This window comes from Saimiri boliviensis, chromosome 4 (assembly GCF_048565385.1).
Source record: "Saimiri boliviensis isolate mSaiBol1 chromosome 4, mSaiBol1.pri, whole genome shotgun sequence".
NCBI classification, from domain to species: Eukaryota; Metazoa; Chordata; class Mammalia; order Primates; family Cebidae; genus Saimiri; species Saimiri boliviensis.
The window spans coordinates 116,569,381-116,592,983 of NC_133452.1; the positions used below are offsets into that span (position 1 = coordinate 116,569,381).

Sequence of the window (23,603 nt, forward strand, 5' to 3'; positions counted from 1 at the left end):
TTTACTAGAATGACTGGTATAACTGCTTACCAGAGTATCTTGAACTAGACAGAGCTTACATTGAGAAATGAAGTTTATATTTCTATTTTTATCTTTGAATTCAATTTTTCCACAATTTTGTTTGTTTGTTTGAGATGGAGTCTCATTCTGTCATCCAGGCTGGAGTGCAGTGGCTCAATCTCAGCTCATTACAATCTCTGCCTCCCAGGTTCAAGTGATTCTCTTGCTTCAGCCTTCCAAGTAGCTGGGATTATTGGCATCAACCACCACACTAGGCAAATTTATTTTTCCACATTTTTTTGAAGTCCTCTCATATATAAATATAATTATCTTTAAAAAGAGTTTAGTAGATTCCTTTGGTTTACTAGCGATATAAATATGTCGTTCTCAATTACTGAATTTTTATTTTACCTTTCTGATAATTTCTTTTAGAATTTTATGATTTAATGCATTGACAGAAATAATCATTTTATTCTTCATTTTAAAAGGAGTACCTCTAATATTCAACACAAACTGTAAGTTTTCTATAGGCTGGAAATATATATGCTTAATCACCTTAAAAAAATAGACAAATCCTACTGAGGTCAAAGTTTTGTGCCTACTTGTAATAATTAGGAATGGATATTAAATTTTATAAAGTTTCTTACTTGATTTGCTGATGTAGGGTATTTTATTACTAAAATTCTTTATATTACTTATCTTTGCATTCTGGGAAATAAACCCTATTTGTTACAGTAACTTAGTCTAATATATTAATTCCAAGTGCTAGAGTTATATTTGAGTTCATTAAGTATATTTATGTCTACTGTTTTTTGGGGGTGGGTGTTGGTGCAATATCTTTATAGAATTTGGTAACAAGGTTAGCTTAACTTTAAGGAATAAAATGGGCTGCTTTCTCTCTTTTTCTCCACTGTTCTAGAACAACTTATGTAACGTAGGAATAATTTGCTTTTGAAAAATTTTAAAAAAGAATTTGCCAGAGATTCTACTAGGTCCAGAAGTCTTTCTTGGGAGATAATTCTTTGAAAACCTTGTTATTTGGAGAGGGGGAAGAAAAGTTAGCATTGAGAATATTTTATTTCTTGAGCATCTGGTTTGTTTCTTTTAGGAAAAATCTCCAATTTTATGAGAATTTAGTACCAGGAACATTTGTTTAATATTTTTAGCCCATAAAAATCTAGTTTGTTGCTATAAAATCTTATTATAACACAGTAATACTGCATTGGTCTAGAGATATTTGACATCTTCTAACAGTTCCTACATCTAGAAAAAAACTGTTGAGTAACCAAAACAGCTGTCATAAAACCACAGCACTAAAGTCAGGTACCTGTATTTATAATTTCATTTATACCTTAATTAATGAAACTTTAACTTTTAGAAATACTGATTTTTCTAGCACATAAAGTTTAAAGCAGCCAGTTAAAAGGGAAACAGAGAGACTATCAAAGGGAGACAAAATCATTTCCATGAGGTAATAGCTAGGAAAACCAACAGTAAGAGAGAAGATTAAAAAAAAAAAAAAAAATCCCCTGAGTTCATGTCCTTTGCAGGGGCACAGATGAAGCTGGAAACCATCATTCTCAGCAAATTAACACAGGAACAGGAAACCAAACACCACATGTTCTCATTCCTAAGTGGGAACTGAACAACGAGGACACATGGACACAGGGAGGGGCATATCACACACCGGGGCCTGTCAGGGGTGGGGGGCTTAGGGAGGGATAGCAGTAGGAGAAACACCTAATGTAGATGATGGGTTGATGGGTGCAACAAACCACCATAGCACATGTATACCTATGTAACAAAACCACACGTTCTGCACGTGTATCCCAGAACTTAAAGTATAATGAAAAGAAAAACCCAAAATTAAACAAAATGTTAGCACATAAGTGTCAGTTCCATGGAAAACTTACTTATGAAAGAATCTAATCTTACACTTAGGATAAGTAAAATTAAGTGTATTTCTGTTTCAGAATGCATGTAAGAGTCAATTAATTTAAGCAATTAAAAAATCTTTTTTTAGTTCAAAGATTAAATGAAACTAAATGAGATCTATTAGGAAGAAAACATATTGAGTTGCCCTAGGTTACATCAATAGATGTCACATACCATCTAAACCATGCACACAGACAATCAGATGTACTCCATCTTCAGAACCATCCTCTTCTTCTACACTAAAATAAGGTATTGAGGATGCCAGCAGAGGAACTTCACTGTACATGAATCCAGGAAGTTTAAGTTGCTTCAATTCTTCTTTTGCCTGAAGGAAGCTGAAGTAAAATATAAAGATGCTCTTTACTAAAGATCATATTCAGTTGTTAGAACCAGAAAGAATCACCTGAATTTAGAGAATTGTAGAAAGGGAAATTCAACATTTGGTTTTAAAACCATGAAAATATGTGGCATCACCTAATTAATTTAGGAATCAGAGAGTAATTTTCTTTACTATTTGTAGCACATATTCTATCAAATACAATGAACATTTTAAACTTGAAATCACTTAAAAATATTCTTTCAAACTTGAAATCAACTAAGAAACATTATGAGTGAAGTTGTGTTTTCTGCAAAATTTAATACTGCATGCATAGGAAAGCTGGGAGAGGGACTGGAGAGGTGATAATCTGATGTTTATCCTGTAATCAAATCTTATTCCCTTTCTTCCTTTTAATCTTGCATAAGTGGAAGGGAAGGAGTGGTTTGTAAAATGTAAGTGAGAATGGTGTTTACAGTATTTAGCATATTAGGTTATTTGCATTTTTCTCTAAAAATACCAATAACAAAGAGCATAACCAAGGGGAATGTGACTACATACAATTAGTGGTATATATTTGTTTGCAATGATTGACAATCTAACCAATTTGGGGATTGCAAACATAAAAAATTATTAACTATTTAACATATATCATTTGGACTGACAAAGTCAAACTGGAAGAACCTGATGAACACTAAACTGAGTAGGATAAGCTGGGAGAAAACATATAGAGTCTATATTAGAGATCATTGCTTTCTGATGACTTGGACAGTCTGAAGTACCCAGATGGTGATATAAACTTTAGTTTCTCTGCATATTACAATTTTTTAATTGGCCATTATGACCTCATTGGTTTCACTAGCTTTAGACTCCATATATCTTAATTTTTGTGTATAAAGCCGAACAATCTGGGAATTTAAAAAATCTCTGTGGGGCTAGGGGAGGAATAGCAGGGGTGGGGAGCTAGGTGAGGGATAGCATTAGGAAAAACACTTCATGTAGATGATGGAGGTGATGGATGCAGCAAACCATCATGGTATGTGTATGTCTATGTAACAAACTTGCACGTTCTGCTCATGTACCCTAGACCTTAAAGTATAATTAAAAAAAGAAAAAGAAAAAGAAAAAAAAATCTCTCTCTCTATATATACATGCCCAGACCTCTTACCCCAAATATTATGATTCCATCTGGTTGAGGGAGTAGAATATTTTAAGAACCAGTACATGCTAGTAAACGTGTCTCATTCCCAGATTTTTCTGAATATTTTACTGGTACACGAAATTTCAATTATGGAAACCACTGACTTAGCTGACAGCAATCAGTGTCTGGTAAGTTTAAGAAGTTTTCAGTAACCTGTTACGCATTTAACTAATATTGTCCTTATTTTCTAGATAAACTCATAAAACTTGGGCTTTTTTTTTTTCTTTTTTCTTTTTTTTTTATTGAGACAGAGTCTCGCTCTCTAGCCAGGCACCAGGCTGGAGTGCAGTGGCGCGATCTCGGCTCACTGCAACCTCCGCCTCCCAGATTCAAGCAATTCTCCTGCCTCAGCCTCCTGAGTAACTGGGACCACAGGCACGCGCCACCATGCCCAGCTAATTTTTTTTGTATTTAGTAGAGACGGGGTTTCACCATGTTGGCCAGGATGGTCTCGATCTCTTGACCTTGTGATCCAACCGCCTCTGCCTCTCAAAGTGCTGGGATTACAGATGTGAGCCACTGCACCTGGCCAAAAACTTGGGTTTTATCTAGAAGTTAATGGAGGAGAAACGAGGAACTGATGAAAAAAGGGTTTTAATCTCAATTATTCCATACTTCTAACACAAAACTATCAACAGAAAATTTGTATCAGGAATGTCTAGACTATATAACAGCACAATTATTTGGGAACTATAGGTCTGTGTGGCCAAGGGTATACTATGTTCCTTTCTCCATTCTGATAGTCATCAAAGAAGCACTTTTTGTATTACAGAAACCAGGTGACAAGGTAGACAATCCTTCAGCACTATCTATGATATTACATATATATATTTAGCAGCAGGTACTATTATGTTCCATTACTTACGCTTGTATTTGAGGTTTTGGTGAACTTTCATACCAGGAAACTGAAGAAGTGAAGTTGTAAGAAGTACTGCTTGGCTGCTTTGTAATGGCATCAAATTTACTTTTGGAAGAATATTTAAGACTGCAAGGAGACTCTCGTGATGCAGATGGGAAGGACAAACAACCAGAAGTACAGACGGTAGGCATATTTATACCATCTCTCAGATAGTCGCTGTTTATTTTTTCAGATTTTATAAGTCTTTCTTCCATTAATTCATCTCTGCTTGTATAGTGAGCATTTACTGTTCCATCCAAAGCTGAATAATCTGTTTCTTCATAGTACCCATTTTGAACCATTTGCTGATCCTGCTCCTCTTCCTCATCCTCTTTACCCTGTTCCTGCTGAAGATTACTAATTTCTTTTTCAGAAGTTTCCTTCTGAGGGCTAAGAGCATTGCTGTAGCTAACAGCACATGTGTCAGAAATATCCGTATTGCTTTGAGAACCAAAATAATTTTCCACAAGTCCTTGCTTTACTATATCAGTACTGGAAAAAGGATCACTTGTACCTAGATGAGTTTCACTTTCAACTGTAGGGATTTCTGAATACATTTGTTTGATATTTAATACATCGCTATTTTTTCTTTTCACAGTTCTATTTTCACTACCATCCGTATTAGTAGAAATGGAACCTGAAATGACACATGGAGTGCCTAAACAAATAAGTTTTGAATTTAATGTAATTGCTGTCCCTGTAGAGTTATTAGATTTATCAGGACTCTGGGAGCCTTTACACACAGTATCCGAGTTAGGTTTGGAGCTGCAACTACTTTTCACATCACTGGAAGTATCTTCATCTGAAAAAACAAATTGTAAAGGGTCTTTAATGCTTGAATTTAAGGAATGTATTGCTACAGTTTCATTGTCCAAGTGCCCTGAAAATATAACACTCTGTTGTTGCAAAATGATATTTGACTTTTTAGCATCATCACCTTTTGGCAAATCAGTCATTCCTAGATTTAACACGGTTTTGCTATCACTTAGATGACATTCAGGTACAATAGATTTCTTAGAATTTTCATCAGGTGACAGTTCATCATCAGAAGGTAGAGAATTTATGGATGTCAAAGATGACTGTATTTCACTTAATGCACTTGTACTCTCAGTACAATGATTTCCTAATGAAAATTTTACATTATTATCAGGTTTCATCAAAAGCTGAGGAAATAATCTTTCATTATTGTAAGGGCCTTGTCCTTGCACAGTTTCAAAGACTAAATCAGTGTTTGGATGTGTCGCAAAAGAACTTGGTTCACTTTCAACACCCGAATCTGAAAATCTAGATGAGGCATATGTGGCATTAGTATCTGGTAACTTAATTGTATCTCCACTTACTACAACATGATATTCTTTTGTAGAAGGGGCAGGTAGATTACTTCTTAATTTAGTTAATGATTCTCCAACAGAAAGACACTTTGCTTCTTGCAAAGCTTCCTTTTCAAGTGTTACTTCTATAGATTTAGATTTACCATTAAATTCTAAGGACTCAAAGTTGGGTAGTAAATTATCCACAAAGATTTCTTCTTGTTGAAGCTCTGTCCAAGGTCCTATTTTGACAGTTATTTTCTCTCCACTGAAAGAATCTTTATTACTGGGCTTTATTTCAATTGTTCCTACTCCCAAAGATGGGGTTGTTTGATGATCATGGCAATCGTCTGACGACCTTCTGGATGCCAGATTGTGTTCCATTTGTGTAATTTCACTATCGTCCTGGGAGATATCAAGTTTACCTGAAATGGACAAATTTGCACAAAGATTTAGGTTGCCAGAGTTCAAAGGATCAAACTGGTCTGGTTGCATATTTTCAATATCTGGAGACTTTTGTTCAGTTCTCTCTGTATTAGTTGGCAAACAGCTAGCTTCCTTTTGACTTGTCTGTCTCATGTACGTCTTTGGGTCAAAATTATGTCCACATATTGTGGGCTCCAGACCTTCCTTCTGACTATGTGAAGGATTGCCTTCAAAGCACTTAGTGAGATCATATGATGTTGTACTTTTCAAACATTTGTAGCCTACCAAAACCACAGAATCCTTAGAGTTCTGTTTTATTAATTTTTTTGTGTTTTCAGGTTTCATTGTTTTCATAAGCTTAGTAACCTTAACCTTGGATTTATTTGATTCTTCATTCTTTCCTTTTAGAGATTTTGTTAGCTGCTTTTCACCTTCTGTATACCAAATACTGGAGGCACCAGCAGGTCTGACTTTCAACTCTGGGCTAGAAAGTCCTGCTACAGAGCTTTCTTCAGTCTCATATTTATCCATTTTACTGGACTCTGATCTCTGAAGATTCTGAATTCCCATCCAGGGTGCATCTAAGTCTTTTATCCAAAGAAAAAAAGATTCAGGTTTAAAACAAAGTGTGAGAACTCAAAAGATTAAGACTACTTTTTCTAACTATAGCTTTCTAATATCCTCAAACATAAATAAATAAAACTAGAGAGGGAAAAAAACTGTTCCACATTAGAGAATGGTTTTATGTATATTAGGAAGAATATACTGAAAACTATAAACATAACTTGTATATTTTAGTTAGATTACACTTACCTTCAGTAACTGAATCTAAATACCTATCTTCAAAGATTATAGGTAATGAATTGAGATCTCCATCTAATTCACTACATTCAATAGGTAAGGGTGGAAGAGAACTGCAGAAGGAAGTATTTTTGATAGCGGTGCACATCTGTAGATGACTCTGAGCACTGAAAAATATTTCTTAAATCAGATTGTAATTTTAAAAAATTATACCCAACTCCCCTTTAAAGATTCTACCCTTTCCCCTTGCCTCTTCCATTCTTATCTCCCATCTGCAAGACATAATCTCCTTATGAAAGAGCTGCTTGGTCAGCGATTAAGTACTGGTAAAATGAAAATGATGATTTGTTGGCAATAAATTGACTTATTAAATTACAGACTGATAATTATTTATGTAATCTCATTATATTCTTCCATACTTTATGCTATTTCTAAGTGAATTTCTATGCTTAATGTCTTAAGATGAGCATAAAAAAGAAATACCAAAAGTTCAACTGCTTAATAATCATTTGATGATAGTGCTGGGGAAAAGACATGTTTCACTGCAACTGGTTCTACTCAACATATATTGACAAACAAAATTAACAGCTATTTAAAACATGATGTATACTTTTCTAATACAAGACAGAAAACCCTGTCTTATGGAAAATTTCAAACAAATCAAAGAATAGTATTAAAAAACCCCACATACATAGCACCAAACTTCAACAATTAACATGTGTCTTTTTTTATCAACACTCACTGCCTTCCCTGACACTCTATTATTATTTACAGGTTTTTTTGGTGGTATAATTTATATGCACTGAAATATAAATATTAGGTGTATGATTTTGACAAATGTACATATCATACAGAACATTTCCATCTGCTCAGATAGTTTCCTTATGTCTTCCCAATCCAGCCCAAGTCAACACCAAGAAAACAACTGTCCTGTCTTTTTTTTTCACCTTAGTTTTGCCTTTTCTATAAATTCATACAAGTAGAATCACACAGTATTCAATTTTTAACACCTAGCTTTTTTCATTCAGCATAATATCCTCAAAATATTCTTTAATGGCAAAGAAAACCAGGAATAAATCTACTCAGAAGGAAAGGTAGAAGGCATTTGTTATGGGTATTTTAATTGTAAACCATTTACAATTATAGAAGACAGTATTTATGAAAATATGTAATAAAAATGATGAACATAAGAAATTCTGACCTGCGAAAATAAAGATAGATGAAAATATGTAATAAAAAATGATGAACGTAAGAAATTCTGATCTGTGAAATAAAGATAGAATATGGCCAAATGGAAGGCTAGAGCCAAAGTTGTAAGAGACTACCAAGATTATGGCAGATCTGAAAAAAAGGAAGGGAGAAATAGAGTGCATTATGTTTGTCTGTAAAGTATGGGGCTTTTATGAAGTAATTCATAAGATGAAACTCAATTTGATTAAAGATGGGATTTCTGAAATTCAAATTCTCCTAATTTCTTTCATTGTTAATACTGGATGTTCTGTCACTGATAAATTCTGAGACACTGATACATATCTTATATAAAAGGAAATAAAATATTTTTAATTTTGGATTTATATTACTCACTGAAGTTCCTGGTATGCAATGGCAGCTTCTCTTGGATGCTCAAAACAAAAGAATGCCTCAGAAAATCTGCGTACCTAAAAAGTTCCAAAAGAGAGTATTAATAACGTGGCCTATTAAAAAGTCAATCCATCATCTTATGGTAGGGAGAGAAACTGCCTCCATTAGGCCTTCCATAATCACCCATCAGAATTAAACTTCCCTTCTCCCTCTTCAGTGTTGCCAAAGCACTGAATTTTTGTACTGCATGAAATATATCTGAAAAGCATATATAAATATAAGCTATTGTGATTACCATTATAGCGTTTACCACCTTTTGTCTTAAAATAATTATATATGTGAATAGTCTCCCCTCCTAAATTGTAATGTTCTTTAGAATAGAAGCTGTAGGCCAGGTGTGGTGGCTCCTGCCTATAATTTCAGCGCTTTGGGAGGCTGAGGTGGGTGGATTACTTGAGGTCAGGAATTTAAGACCAGCTGGCTAACATGGTGAAACCCCATCTCTACTAAAAATACAAAAATTAGCTGGGTATGGTGACAGGCGCCTGTAATCCCAGTTACTCAGGAGGCTGAGGCAGGAGAATCACTTGAACCTGGGAGTCAGATGTTGCAGTGAGCCAAGATGGCACTGTTGCACTCCAGCCTAGGTGACAAAAGTGAAATTCCAAAATAAAGAGTGAGAGAGAGAGAGCGCGAGAGCAAGCGAGAGAGGGAGAGATAGTGCGTGCATATTACAAAATCAAGTACTTGGTAAATAAATGTTGAATCTAGCTGAACATTTCTTCCATTACATTTGTATTTTAACCCTTTCACTTTTAATTATGAAAGGAAAGGCTTTGTTGGCTACTGGAGCAAAATTAAGCAACAGGAGCTGGAAAAGATGTCTTGTTTGGACAGTACAGAGAGGGGAAATTATATTACATCTACAATTATTTTCTAAACAAAGTATGATCTAGGATCCTTTGGTTTTAAATGTATAACAAATTAGAGACCTATTTTACTTGTTGTCAATATCCGGCCAGATGAATTTCTGACTTACTAAACTTGTTTCCCTAAGCAGATAAACCTGGGTCTTCAGATAAACAAGTCAACGAAGGAGGTGGATGCAACAACTTTCATATGTTGTCCAAATGCTTCTTTTTTTCCTCTCCAATAGTAAAGGAAAGATGAGAAAACACACACACACACACACACACACACACACACACACACACACACCAGCCTGTCTGGCTATCTATCTATCTATTAAGATGAATTCCTTTGGGGCTATAAAGCATGCAAAAAAATGCATCTATAAGTTATCTGGATTCCTGCAGTTGCAGCTGGACCCCCAAAACTGGTTAGCTGCTTTTTCTTCTCTCTCTACCTTCTCTAAGTCCTACAACAACAATCATTTCTTTATAGTACTCTACCTCACAGTCTCGAAACTAAAAACTTCATTCTCATTCTTTGACTTAAAACACATAAAAACTCAGTGTCAAATTGAATGATAAAGAAAAAACAAAAAAACTCTAGGATGATATAGCGTCAAATTGAATGATAAAGAAAAAACAAAAAAACTCTAGAATGATATTATCTTCGTTTAATAGGTGAGGAAACGAAGACACAAAGAGATTAGTTATTTGGCCAAGATAACATAGCTGGTAGGCAATAAACCCGTGATTCAAACCAAGATTTGAGAAACTAAATCTTGGGCTCCAAACCACTTACCTTTTCTTTTCTGCATTAAGACTCCTTGTTATCAGAAATCTTTTTTTCCTGTATGCACACAAACGAAGTTCTTTCTAAATTCACTCTCAGCATAATTATGATGTTGTAGTTATTACAAATAAGAGTATTAACTATAGTGTGTGGCCATAACTAAGGTATGACTGCCACCTGATGGCAATATAGCTTATTTTCAGGCAAAAGTTTGACAAAGAAAAAAATTTTTAATTTACAGATTTAAACTTCCAATATGGGGACTATATATATTACTGCTTTGTATATATATACATTTGGGTATGCATTTTTTCTGTTTATAAAACATGAGTTTTGTGTGCTCAGTTAAAAAAAAGCTTATTTGGCAACATCGATTATTCAAAAGCTAGGATGAAGAAAATAGCTGAGCATTCAAAGTAAGTATTTATTAATGCTTCACAGAGTTAAATACTCCTGTATTTGTGTTCATTCTAATAATGCTGTTCAAATTGCTAACACAGTATTTATTGTAATACAATTCTATAGGTGTACATTCAGATTAGATTCTAATCTTGAGTGCAGGGTCTCCATCTAATAAGATTATATAATATCTATGCTGCCTTGAAAAAAATAAGCACCTTGCAAATGTTTACTGAACAAATGTTTTTAAGTCCTTGCACTATCTCATAGCAAAATACCATAAAGTCCTGTTATTACAAAGCTGATTTTTACTTATTATTTGATACAATCCACCTGGTTTCAGTTATTTGCTTTCTCAATCCATAGCACATTTAAAGAGCAAATTAGACAAAGAAAAATGAAGAATTAAGAGGTAAAAATGAAAAATGAAGAGGTAAGTACACAGGCAGTTTCAAGAAATAATGAGAATGTGATAAAAAAAAAAAAACCCGCCTAGAATTTCCCTATATAAAGAGATCGCACAAAATAAATAAAAAATTAATATAACTTGAGCTCTTTTAATGGATATTCCAATATCCTGGCATTTTTAATAACATGGAATATCAGTATATTAAAGTTGAGTGCATTAAAACTCATAACAACTAAATCATTATCAAAGGACTAAAGTATGTTTAGTATAGGCATACCTTGGAGATATTATGAGTTTAGGGTCCAGACCACCACAATAAAGTGAATATTGCAATATAAATTTTTCAGTTTCCCAGTGTATATAAAATTATGTTTACACTATACTGTAGTCTATTAAGTGTGCAATAACATATCTTTTTTAAAAAACATAATTTAAAAATATTTTATTGTTAAAAATGCTAATGATCATGTGAGCCTTCAGCTAGTTTTGCTGGTGGAGGATCTTGTTTTTATATTGATAGCTGCTGATTAGGGTGGTTGGGGTAGCTATGGCAATTTCTTAAATTCAACAATGACATTTGCTGCATGAATTGACTCTTCCTTTCACAAAAGATTTCTCTGTAGCATGTGATGCAGTTAAACAGCATGTTATCCAGAGTATAACTTCTTTAAAGCCACAGCTTTTTCAACTAAGTTTATGTAATACTCCAAATTTTTTGTTGTCATTTGAACAACATTCACAGTATCTTCACCAGGAGTAGATTCCATCTCAAGAAACCACTTTCTCTGTTTATCCATAACAAGCAACTCTGCATCTGTTCAAGTATGATCATGAGATTGCAGCAATTCAGTCACATTTTCAGGCTCCAATTCTAATTCTAGTTCTCTTGCTACTTCCACCACATCTGCAGTTATTTTCTCTACTCGTCTTGACCCCCTCAAAGTTACCTGTAAGAGTTAGAATCAACCTCTTCCAAACTTCTGTTCATGTTGATATTTTGACCTCCTTCCTTGAATCATGAATATTCTTAACGGCATCTACAATTGTTATTTTTTTTCTAAAAGGTTTTTATTTTATTTTGGCCAGATCCACTGGAGGACTCACTATGTATGGCCAGCTATTGCTTTACAAAACGTATTTAAGTAATAAGGCTTGAAACTCAAAATGATTTATGGATCCGATGGGCTGAAGAACAGATGTTGTGTTAGCAGGCATGGAAACATCATTAATCTCCTTTATCTCCATGAGAGGTTTTGGCTGAGTAGGTGCAATGTTAATGAGCAACAATATTTTGAAAGGAATCTTTTTATTCCTGAACTACAGGTCTCAACAGTGGGCTTAAAATATTTAGTAAACCATGGTGTAAACAGATGTACTATAATCCAGGTTTTGTTGTTCTGTTAATAGAGCACAGAGTAGATTCAGCATAATTCTCAGGGGCTCTAGAATTTAGGAACAGTTTAAGCGAGTATTGGCTTCAACTTCAAAGCACCAGCTACATTAGCTCCTAACAAGAGAGTCAGCCTGTCCTTTAAAGTCATGCGCTGACTTCTCTTTTCTAGCTATGAAAATCCTAGATGGCATTTTCTTCTACTAGAAGGCTGTTTTATCTCCACTGAAAATCTACTGTTTAGTGAAGTCATCTTCATCATTTATTTTTGCTAGATCTTCTGGCTAACATGCTGTAACTTCTCCATCAGAACTTGCTCTCTTACCTCACACTTTTATGGTATAGAGACTTCTTGCCTTAAACTTCAACAACCAATCTCTGCTATTTTCAAATTTTTCTTCTGCAGCTTCCTTACCTCTCAGCCTTCATAGAACTGAAAAGAGTTAGGACCCCACTCTGATTAGGCTTTGGCTTAAGGTACTGTTGTGGCTGATCTTCTATCCAGATCACTCAAACTTTTTCCACATCACTACTAAGGCTGTTTTACTTTATTATCATTTCATTAGAGAAGCATTTCAATTTCCTTCAATACCTTTTCCTTTGTATTCACGAGTTGGCTAACTGGTGCAAGAGACCTAGCTTGTAGTATATGTTGGCTTTCAAAATGCCTTCCTCCCTAGGCTTAATCACCTTGAACTTTTGATTTAAAATGAGAAACTTACAACTTTTCCTTTCACTTGAACACTTAAGAGATCATTGCATATTAACTGACCTAATTCAATTGTGTGTCTCAGGGAATATGGAGACCCAAACAGAGGAAGAGAGATGGAAGGAATGCCAGCTGATGAAAGAGAACAGACACAACACGTATTAAGTTCACTGTCATATACAGGCACCACTTGCGTTGTTTGAAAACAATTCCAATAGTAACATCAAATACTATGGTTAGCATATTTAAAGAAAAAAATTTACCCATTAAAGATCACACTTTTGGCTGGGCACGGTGGCTCACACCTGTAATCCCACCACTTTGGGAGGCCAAGGCGAGAGGATCATCTGAGGGCAGGAGTTCGAGACCAGCCTGGCCGATATGGTGAACCCTTGTCTCTACTAAAATGCAAAAATTACCCGGGTGTGGTGGCAGGCCTCTATAATCCCAGAATCACTTGAACCTGGGAGGCAAAGGTTGCAGTGAGCTGAGATTGAGCCATTGTACTCCAGGCTGGGTGACAAAGAGTGAAGCTCTATCTCAAAAAAAAAAAAAAAAAAAAAAAATCACTCTAAAATTTATTTTTGGATAGATTTATTTATTGAGACAGGGTCTTCCTCTGTCACCCAGGCTGGAGTGTGGTGGCACCATCACAGCTCAACACAGCTACAACCTCCTAGGTGTGGGTGATCCTCCCACCTTAGCCTCCCAAGTAGGTGGAATGACACATGCACCCCACCATGCCTGGCTAATATTTGTATTTTTTGTAGTGATGAGGTTTCCACATGAAGAGCCCAGACTGTTCTCAAACTCCTGGGCTCAAGTGGTCCACCCACCTCAGCCTCCTAAAGTGTTAACGATTATTGGTGTGAGCCATCATCCCTCGCCTGGATAGACTTATTTACTGCAAGTGCTAGACATGATTTTTATATATACACATAAAAGCTAGAAAACATTTTGTTTATGCTCATAATTATAGTCGAATTGGAAGTCTGCCCAAACCTTGTAAAATATAAAAGTATCAAATTATATACTATAAATAAGCAGTATGTTCCAAGAAGTAATTTTACTTTATTTAGAAAATGACATTCACATAGTTATACTCAAAGAATACCAGATCGAGCAGTTTTAGCAATGAATACCTCTTTTTAAAAATGCAAACTTCATAACATTTTGAATAAATAAAACATCATTGTAAAGATGTTCTTTAAGTGGAAAGAATGGCTATATGAGCTATTCCTAACTCTTTCCCTCTACTAGAATATAAGTTGCATCAATACTGTTGAAAATACTATTTTATGATTAAAATCTCAATAAAAGCTAGTAAGAATTCACTGACACTCTGGATTCCTTACTGGAAGGTAATGGCTACACATTAGAATCTAGAATCCTGCTAATCCATATGGCAGCTTTAAAGTATAAATTTAAAAAACATGCTCCTTCTACAGGCAGATGCACCTAGACTCCAACAAGGACAGGCCAAATTTCAGTTCCTACTCTTTCTAGGTCAATTCTCTTATTTAGGGAATACCCTAACCCTGTTAATCACTTGGAGAACTTTAAAAAATTTCCCTAGGTCTGGACCTCACTCACCACCGACCTTTTTAAAAGTTCCCCCAGGCGATTCAAATGTACAGCCAGGCCTCAAAACTTCTATTTTAACATTAACTGAGACCACGAGAGTAGAATCTGCCCTCCTCCTTCTGCAAACAACTATAAAACTGGTTAAAATACATGAAGCAACTTTTTCAAGCACTGAGGAACAAGCACTAGACATGCAAAACATCAGGAAAATACAATGTACAATCAATAGATAAAATCAGCCAATAGAAAGAGACACCAAGATAATTGAGATGTTTGAATAAGCAGGCAATTTTAAAAAAATAAACTTAATTTTTTTTTTACAGCAGTTTTAGGTTTACAGAAAAACTGATCAGAAAGTACAAAGGGTTCCCATATTGCCCTTCCTCCCTACCCCTATCCCTCCAGCTTCCCCCATTCCCCTATTATTTACATCTTGTATTACTGTGGTACCTTTGTTCCAACTGATGAACCAATATAATATACTATTATTAAAGTACATTATGGCTGGGCACGGTGGCTCACGCCTATAATCCCAGCACTTTGGAAGGCTGAGGCGGGTGGATCACGAGGTCAAGAGATCGAGACCATCCTGGTCAACATGGTGAAACCCCGTCTCTACTAAAAATATAAAAAAAAAAAAAATAGCTGGGCATGGTGGCGCGTGCCTGTAGGCCCAGCTACTCGGGAGGCTGAGGCAGGAGAATTGCTTGAACCCAGGAGGCGGAGGTTGCGGTGAGCTGAGATCGTGCCATTGCACTCCAGCCTGGGTAACAAGAGTGAAATTCCGTCTCAAAAAAAAAAAAAAAAAGTACATTATTTACATTAAGGTTCACTCTTGGTGTGGTATATGGGCTTTGAAAAATATATAATGATACATATATACCATTACAGTATCATATAGAATATTTTTGCTGCCCCCTAAATCCCATGCTCTACCTTCCTCTCCCTCCTTCTATCCCCCAGAGCCCCTGACAACCCAGATCTTTTTACTGTCTCCACAGTTTTTCCTTTCCAGAATGTTGTATAGTTGAAATCACACAGTATATGTAGATTTTTCAGGTTGGCTTCTTTCAGTCTGCCATATGCTTTCAAGTTTCCTCAATGTCTTTTCATGGCTTCACTAATCATTTCTGTTTATTGCCAAATAACATTCCATTGTAAGAAGGGACAACAGTTTGTTTATCCAGTTACCTATTGAAGGACATCTTGGTTGCTTCCAAGTTTTGACTATTATGAATGAAGCTACTATATTGGAGGTTTTTATGTGGACATAAATTTTCAGTTTATTTGGATAAACACCAAGGGCTGTGATAGCTGGATTTTATGATGAGAATATGTTGTTTTTTAAGAAACTACCAAAGTGTCTTCCAAAATGGCCATCCTATTTGTGTTCCTACCAGGAATGAAAGGGAGTTCCTGTTGCTCCACATCTCACCAACATTTGCTTTTCTCAGTGTTTTGGATTATAGCCAATCTTACAGGTGTACAGTGGTTATCTCATTTTAACTTGTAATTCTCTAATAACATATGATAATGGATATTTTATTTCCCCCATGTAGAAGACTAGAATTGGATATTTCTCTTCCCCCCAGGTCAGTGAGGCTCTAGTAAGACACTTTCCACTGAGGCACATTTTGTTAAAGACAAAATGTTCTGGATGTATTTCAAAATGGCTACATTCCCTCCCCACCATCTGGGAAGTATGAGGGGCTTTTCTCCAATTTTCACTGAAATAAGCTGGTAGGGCTTTTGGAGGTGAAAGTCATGAAAGTATGGGATTCCCTAAGATCCCCCCTCACCCCTGCCAGGAGTTTTTAACTCATCTGTCCATACTGAGTCTCCAGAAATTCATCAATTATAAGTTTCCTATTACAGGACTGGCTACAGTAGTCATTTCTATTCATGAGTTTTTATTCTATTAGATGGGATTCTCTGTAACTGGCTATATGCTCCAATTTTGGGGACAGGAATTTGCCTATGTCCTTAATTCTTTGATAAATCTAAGAAGAGTTGTTGATTTTTCATATCAGCTTTTTTGTTGCTAGGATGGGAGTAACAACTTCCAAAGTTCTTACATGCTGGATCAGAAACTAGAAGTCTAAGTAAGCACTTTTAAAGAATGATTATAAATTGCCCAATGACTGAAAGAAGCTGGTAATAAAGAGTAAACACATAGGGCTTCTCAGTATAAAAATGGAACTATTATAAATGGGGAGAACAAAATGGAAATCTAAGAAGTAAAATATATAATATCTGAAATGAGATTAAGAGCAGATTAGTCACTACCGAAAAGAGTTAATGAATTTGAACTCAGAAAAACAAATTATTCAGTCTGAAGAGCAGAGATGAAAAATTGCTAAAAAACAAGGGATCAAATGATATAATATTATATAATTAGAGTACCAGAGGGAGAAGAGAGGGAAAGAAACGGGGCAGAAAAATGTATATGAAGCTATAATAGCAAATTTCTTTAAAATGGATAAAAATAACCTAGAGCCCCAAGAATATCAGCAAATCCCAAGCAAGAGAAATACAGAAAAACAAACAACGACAATACAACTGCAGCAAGGTGTTTCATAGTCAAACTGCTGGAAAACAAAGACAAGGAGAAAAATCCTAAAGGCAGCCAGAGGGGAAAAATGACTTTTTATCAGACTACAGAGGTCAGAAGACAATGGCACTTTTTAAAGTACTCAAACAGAGAGGTAAAACTGTCAATCCAAGGTTAAACAACACTATCAACCAACTTGAGCTGATTGAGATTTATAGAATACTCTACCTAAAACATTTAGCAAAGCATAAAGTCAATATGCAAAAATCAATTATAGTTTTATATCCTAGTAGCAACCACGTGGAAAATAAAATTTGAAAACCATTTACAATAGTATCAGATAATATAAAATGCTTATGAGTAAACTTAAGGCATAACAACTACAAAAGCAGGTTTTAGATAAATTGAAGAAGGTCAAAATAAATAGGAGCTAAGTAGAAAGCCATATTATGCCCACAAATTGTCTGAATCAATATGGTTAAGGAGGTAATTGCCTCTAAATTGAGCTATAGATTTTACTCAGTGTAAACTGAAATCCCAAGAGGATTTAAAAAAATAAAAATTGACATGATTTAAAATTTTTTGCAGAGGAAAGATTTTTCAATAAAAACCAGAAAACCTGCTAGACAAATTCTAAAAGAGCTGTTACTTGATTTAAAATTTATATAGAAATGCAAGAGATCTAGAAGAGCAAAAACAATCTCAAAAAAGAAGAAAACCTTGGACGACTTATGTAACTACCTGGCTGCAAGACTTAGTGTATTATTCCGTAATAAAGTTAGTGTGGTACTTATTAACATAAAGATGTATAATAGGCCAATGGAACAGAAAAAAAGGTCAAGAAATAGACTCATGCTTATTAGTCAACTGACTTTCAACAAAGATTCTAAGGCAATTCAATAGAGAAAGAAAAGTCTTTTCAATAAATGATGTCAAAAAACCTGAATTAAAAAAAAAATGAATCTTAAGCCATACACCTCACACCAAATTAAAAAATTAATTCAAGATGACCCATGGTCCTAAATATAAGAGCTACAATTCTAATGCTCCTTAAAGCAAATATAGGATAATATTTTTCATGATCTTGGGCAAAGATTTCTTAGAGAGGACACAAAAGCACTACACACAAAAGAAAAAAAAAAGAAATTGTACTTAAATATTCTCATTAAAATATATTACTGAGAAAATGAAAATATCAATATTTCTGCAACTTAGTTCAATTGTGCTGCTTCTGAATTCGTTATCAGACAGCCTATATACTTTATTGTAGCTAAGTCTGTCCCTGTACAAACACTGAATGTCCTTTTGACTACTTCGGTTCCTGTAGGCTTAGCACTGTATTCTCAGAAGAACAAGATATCTTATTAGCAAAGTTCCTCTTGAATTGCTAAGTGGGAGCCAGATAAAACAATGTTTCTATGTCCACAGTTTTAGTGATACACTGCAGGCCAGGGAAAGACTTATTTCTGAGTAACATTAACTCATTTTCTTATTCTGTCTTTATTATCCTTCCATGATTCATTTACAAATTAAAATAGGCCCTATCTTGGTATCCAGAATGGGGTGAGAAAAGGGAAGCTCTAGGTAAAATTCCAAAGTTTATCTTTAGTATTTTAGTTTTCCACAAACCTGATTTTTGTCTTGGTTCTCTTTGTCCCTTCTTCTCAAAGTTGTGTTCATCGGCTGCTCTTTAAGTTTACCTTCTCGTTCCTATTCCACCCACAACAGCTTCTTTCCCACAGAATATCAAGCTGTAAAGTTGCCTCTAATCCTTGCAACCATTCTCTTCCCAGAACTTCCATTCAGGTGAGACAAAGTATTAATAGAACAATTTAATGGAACTCTAATATTTTCCTCTAGTAAAAACATAGTTTAAAAAAATACCCTGTCTGTTTACAGGAACTAAATAAAAACATAAAAAATAAAAAATAAAATGGAAAAACAAAATTAAAAAGAAGAGAAAAAAATACTCCAAAGATTACCTTTCCCATGTAAAACTATTTTTTGCTGCTGGCTTTTATTTCTACTGGTCACTAAAATTAACCTTCAAACAGACTTTTATTTTGCGGAAGAGGTATCGACTCTCCTCTTAGCTTTATAATGTAGGAGCTGGCAAACTACAGCTTGAGAACAAAATCTGGACCACCACCTGTTTTTGTAAATAAAACTTTATTGAAACACAGCCACAATCACTTATTCATATACGGTATCCATGGCTGCTTTCATGTTACAACAGAGCTGAGCTGTTTAGACAAAGATGTGTGGTTCCCAAAGCCCAAAATATTTACCATTTGGTCCTTACAGAAAAAGCTGATTCTTGTTCTACAGCATAGAAAATTGGGTCACTCATTGTGTATTCTGATGTACTTTTCAAGAAAACTTTGTCCGAAGTATTGGTATGCATTGAGCTCACCTCTCTACATAGGTGTGCTGGCTTTCAAGTTCTAGTCAGAGTCCTAACGTTCCAAAAAAAGAATGTTGTGAAATCCTTTAATCCTTATCGATGTCACTTTAATTTATCCTGAAAACTGGCTACATATCTGATACTATTACCATAATTTGTTATTGTTCAAAATCTTGATAGTGGGAAAAGATGTTCATGAAAATTGTTGAAAAAATACATTCCATTCATTATGCTATTCATTCTAAACTGCTAAAGATGATGCCAGACTACCAGTTAAGTTGAATATAGTGATTATGCCATTTTATCCATTGTAGAATCCTTTTTATTTAGCCCTTTAGAGAAGGTGATTGACTTTTAAGAAGAAATTCTAAGAAAAGGTCCTACAAAACAACAGTATTTGATACATGGATCCTGTTTACTACAATATAGCAAAAATAATGAAACAAAGCAAAACAGGGAGAAAATTAACACCATCAAAAATTGTTTTTTTGAAAAGACTAATACAGTAACAAACTTCTAGTGAGACCATTCGAGAAAAAGGAAGAAGGCACAAATAATTAGAAACTAGAATAAAATCAGGAATGAAACTAGAAAACACTAGGTATTATAGATATTAAAAAGGTAATTGAAGGATACTAGGAACTACTTGATGTCCATAAACTAACAAACTTAGAATGGGCAAACTCCTTGAAAAATCTAATCTACCAAAGCTGATTGAAAAAAATATGTAGTATCGCCCCAAAATGGTCATCTTAATCTAATCACCAGGAAATATAATACAAACCTAAGCTGAAGAATAGTTCACAAACTTACTGGCCAATACTCCTCAAAAGAGTCAGTCATGTAAAGATAAAGCATTAGCCCAGATTAAATGAGTAAAGGATCATGAAAATTGAATCAATGTGTTCCTGAATTTGATCCTGGAAAAAGTTGTTATGCCAAACATTAGGAAGATGAATGGTAAAACTTAAATATGGACCATACATTAAATACAATATTGTATCAATATAAAAATTCCTAAAGTAGAGCAGTGTATTGGTTAACTAACTTAGGGTATATATGTTGAAGTATTTAATGATAAAAAAGTAGTATGTCTATAATTATATTGTTCAGGAAAAACAATATATCTAAGTATATATGTATGTATATATTTATATGTGTATCTACTTACAAAAAAGACGCAATGATAAAGCAAATGTGCCAAAATGCTAATTTGTGATTCTGCTGAAAATTATACAGTTTTTTTTGAGAGGGAGTTTCACTCTTGTCACCCAGGCTAGAGTGCAGTGGTGTGATCTCAGTGGTGTGATCTCAGCTCACTGCAACCTCCACTTCCTGGGTTCAAATGATTCTCCTGCCTCAGCCTCCCAAGTAGCTGGGATTGATTATAGGTGCTCGCTACCATGCCTCGCTAATTTCTGTACTTTTAGTAGAGATGGGGTTTTACCATGTTGGCCAGACTGGCCTTGAACTCCGGACCCCAGGTGATGCATCCTCCTTGGCCTCCCAAAGTGGTGGTATTACAGGCATAAGCCCCCGCTCCTGGCCAACATTCTAAAGCCTTCTGCAAGTTTCCAGTTATACTTTAGAAACATTACAGTTTTGCCTTTCACATTTAAATCTTCAATCCACTTGGAACTGAATTTTATGTAATATTTACCACGTGGATACCCAATTGTCTCAAACATCATTTCTTGAAAAATCTCAGTTTTTTACACTGATCCACATATGTTATGTACAAAAATGGGTATGTCCATGTCTGGCCATTCTTTTAGTTTCCTTCTATTCTAAAATTAAGACCTCTAGTTCATTATAAAATAATATAAAGTCAATGAAAACAATAAACCATGAAATGAGAGAGGATCTATTAGTAAAAACATATGACAGACAAAGGACACAGAAAAGTATTAGAAATAAATAAGAAAAAAATTAATCTTATTAGAAATGGGTAAAGATTAGAATAGGCATTTCATATGGAGCAAACCTGCATAACCAATAATGACATAAAGCAGTGCTCAACTGCATGGGTCATCAGAGAAATGCAAATTAAAGCCACAGTAATATACCATTTCACATCCATCAGTTTGGCAAAGTTTAAAAAGCTTGCCAATATCAAGAGTTGCAGAGTATGTGGAGTAATAAACTGTGCTGCTGGGAGGGAAAATTGGTACAACTATGAAACTGTCATATTAGCTAGTAAAATTGAAGTTATGTATAGCCTATGACTTAGCAACTTCCCTCACAGGTAGGTATTTCAGAGAAACTGATATGTTAGGAAAAATACACAAGAATGTTCATAGCAGCTTGGTTTGTAATAGCTACAAGTTAGAAATAATCCTAGTATCTATCATAGTAGAATGGATCAACAAATGTGAGTATATTCAAATGGAACTGAATACATTACAGTGATGATAATGAACAATCTACAGGTACTATAAAAAAAGTTAATTAATCTCCTAATGTGTTGCACGAAAAAGCAAGATACAGAAGAATACTCATCGTACAATTTCATCTATATAGAATTCAATAACAGGTGGAAACAACCTCTACTATTTAGTGTGCATATATAGGTGATAAAACTAAAAGAGGAGGAACTCTTCATCACAAAAGACAGGATACTGATTACTTCTAAGTTTTAGGAAGGGTTTAATAATTGGAAAAGACAGAGAGAACATCTGTAATGTTGAGAGTGTTCTACTTCTTCATCTGGATAACTGAAAGGGTATATGCTTTTAATTATTTGATAAAATGTGCATGTTTTATGTACTTTTCTAACTTTGAATATATGTTATGTTTTATAATTAAGAAAAATTTTTTTAAAAAAGAAATACATAATGTTTGGAGGAATTCACAGTACGTAAAGCAAAATTACAGTGCATGCAGAGTATATAAGGAAACAAGATAGAAAGATAGATATTTAATATGTCTAAATCTCGAGATGCTATACAATAAAATTGTATAGAAATTCCTGCATAATGTCCATACTAGGTCTACAGCAAACATGTATGTGTAATGTGTAAACTGTCCCCTCCATCCTGCAAAGTTCATAATACACTTTCCTATATTAGGTCAGCGATAGAGAAAAGAGGGGAAGGAAAAGGAGGAAAATGAGAAGAGGGAGATAGAAGTTTCAGATAGCTCTCTAGTTTCCTGATTCCTGTCTCTAATGAGGCTTGGCTATTAATTCCTATTCTTAGGTTCCAGGGGCTATCATGTATCATATCTTTTCCTGTTTTACTAACTTAGGTGGTTTCTCTTAGCAGCAGGGATTGTGACTGAAATAGGTCATATGCTTAACTGTATTGTTCCATTGTATTATTAATTTTGGAAGTCAAACAATAACATAATGATAAATGTCTCTTTCCTAATTTATCAATATATAGGTAAAAATCAGGTTTTTTGCTCACAAAAAATTTCTAAAAGTAAATAATACTCATTAAAATGCTCTAACATCACTTTTCTTTAACTTACCCTCAAAGTATGGTGCTCTTGTGCTAATAATATTCTTAGTTCTTCATGTAGTGTTATAACTTCCAGAAACTGTCCCCATAAAGCCATCAGAAGTGAGCAAAGTTGTGCAAGATTCATATTTATAAGTTCTGCCAGTTCATCAGGATTCTCTATTTTCTGAAATGAAAAGAAAAAAAAATTTCACTACTTCCCGAGATTTAACGTAACATACTTAAATATAATGTTATTGAGAATATTAATACAAAGGCAAATTTGTGTTTTAAAAAAGAAATGTGCATTTGCATATGCATGCACACGTGTGCAGAGAGAGAAAGATCAATTGACAATGGTTTCTTAACTGATACTTACTGGAGTAATTTTCAAAAACGAACATTTCAATATCGAAGATGTCTTGTTGTTAACTGAAATAACGTCAACTGTAAACTAAAATTACAAATTAGGATTCTATAGAGAATGATCAGCTTCTAACACCAAAATATTGAGAATTTTAAACACAGCATTCAAATAATGAGTTATA

The 23,603-nt window shown here is 34.6% G+C and overlaps 1 protein-coding gene and 1 non-coding gene across 4 annotated transcripts in view; both read right to left on the reverse strand.

Moving 5' to 3' along the window:
- FAM135A (family with sequence similarity 135 member A) overlaps positions 1–23,603 on the reverse strand; it is a 154,524-nt gene that overhangs the window by 34,093 nt on the left and 96,828 nt on the right. For all 3 annotated transcript variants that reach the window (XM_074398106.1, XM_074398108.1, XM_074398107.1), the window contains 5 exons: positions 23,087–23,242; positions 8,472–8,545; positions 6,900–7,054; positions 4,318–6,673; positions 2,110–2,270 (listed from right to left, as the gene is read on the reverse strand). In XM_074398106.1, the coding sequence (XP_074254207.1) occupies positions 2,110–2,270; positions 4,318–6,673; positions 6,900–7,054; positions 8,472–8,545; positions 23,087–23,242 (2,902 nt within the window). The remainder of the gene's footprint in view (positions 1–2,109; positions 2,271–4,317; positions 6,674–6,899; positions 7,055–8,471; positions 8,546–23,086; positions 23,243–23,603) is intronic.
- Positions 17,803–17,862, reverse strand: LOC120363459 (U7 small nuclear RNA). Its single transcript, XR_005579005.1, has one exon. It is a non-coding gene; the product is annotated as a U7 small nuclear RNA (small nuclear RNA).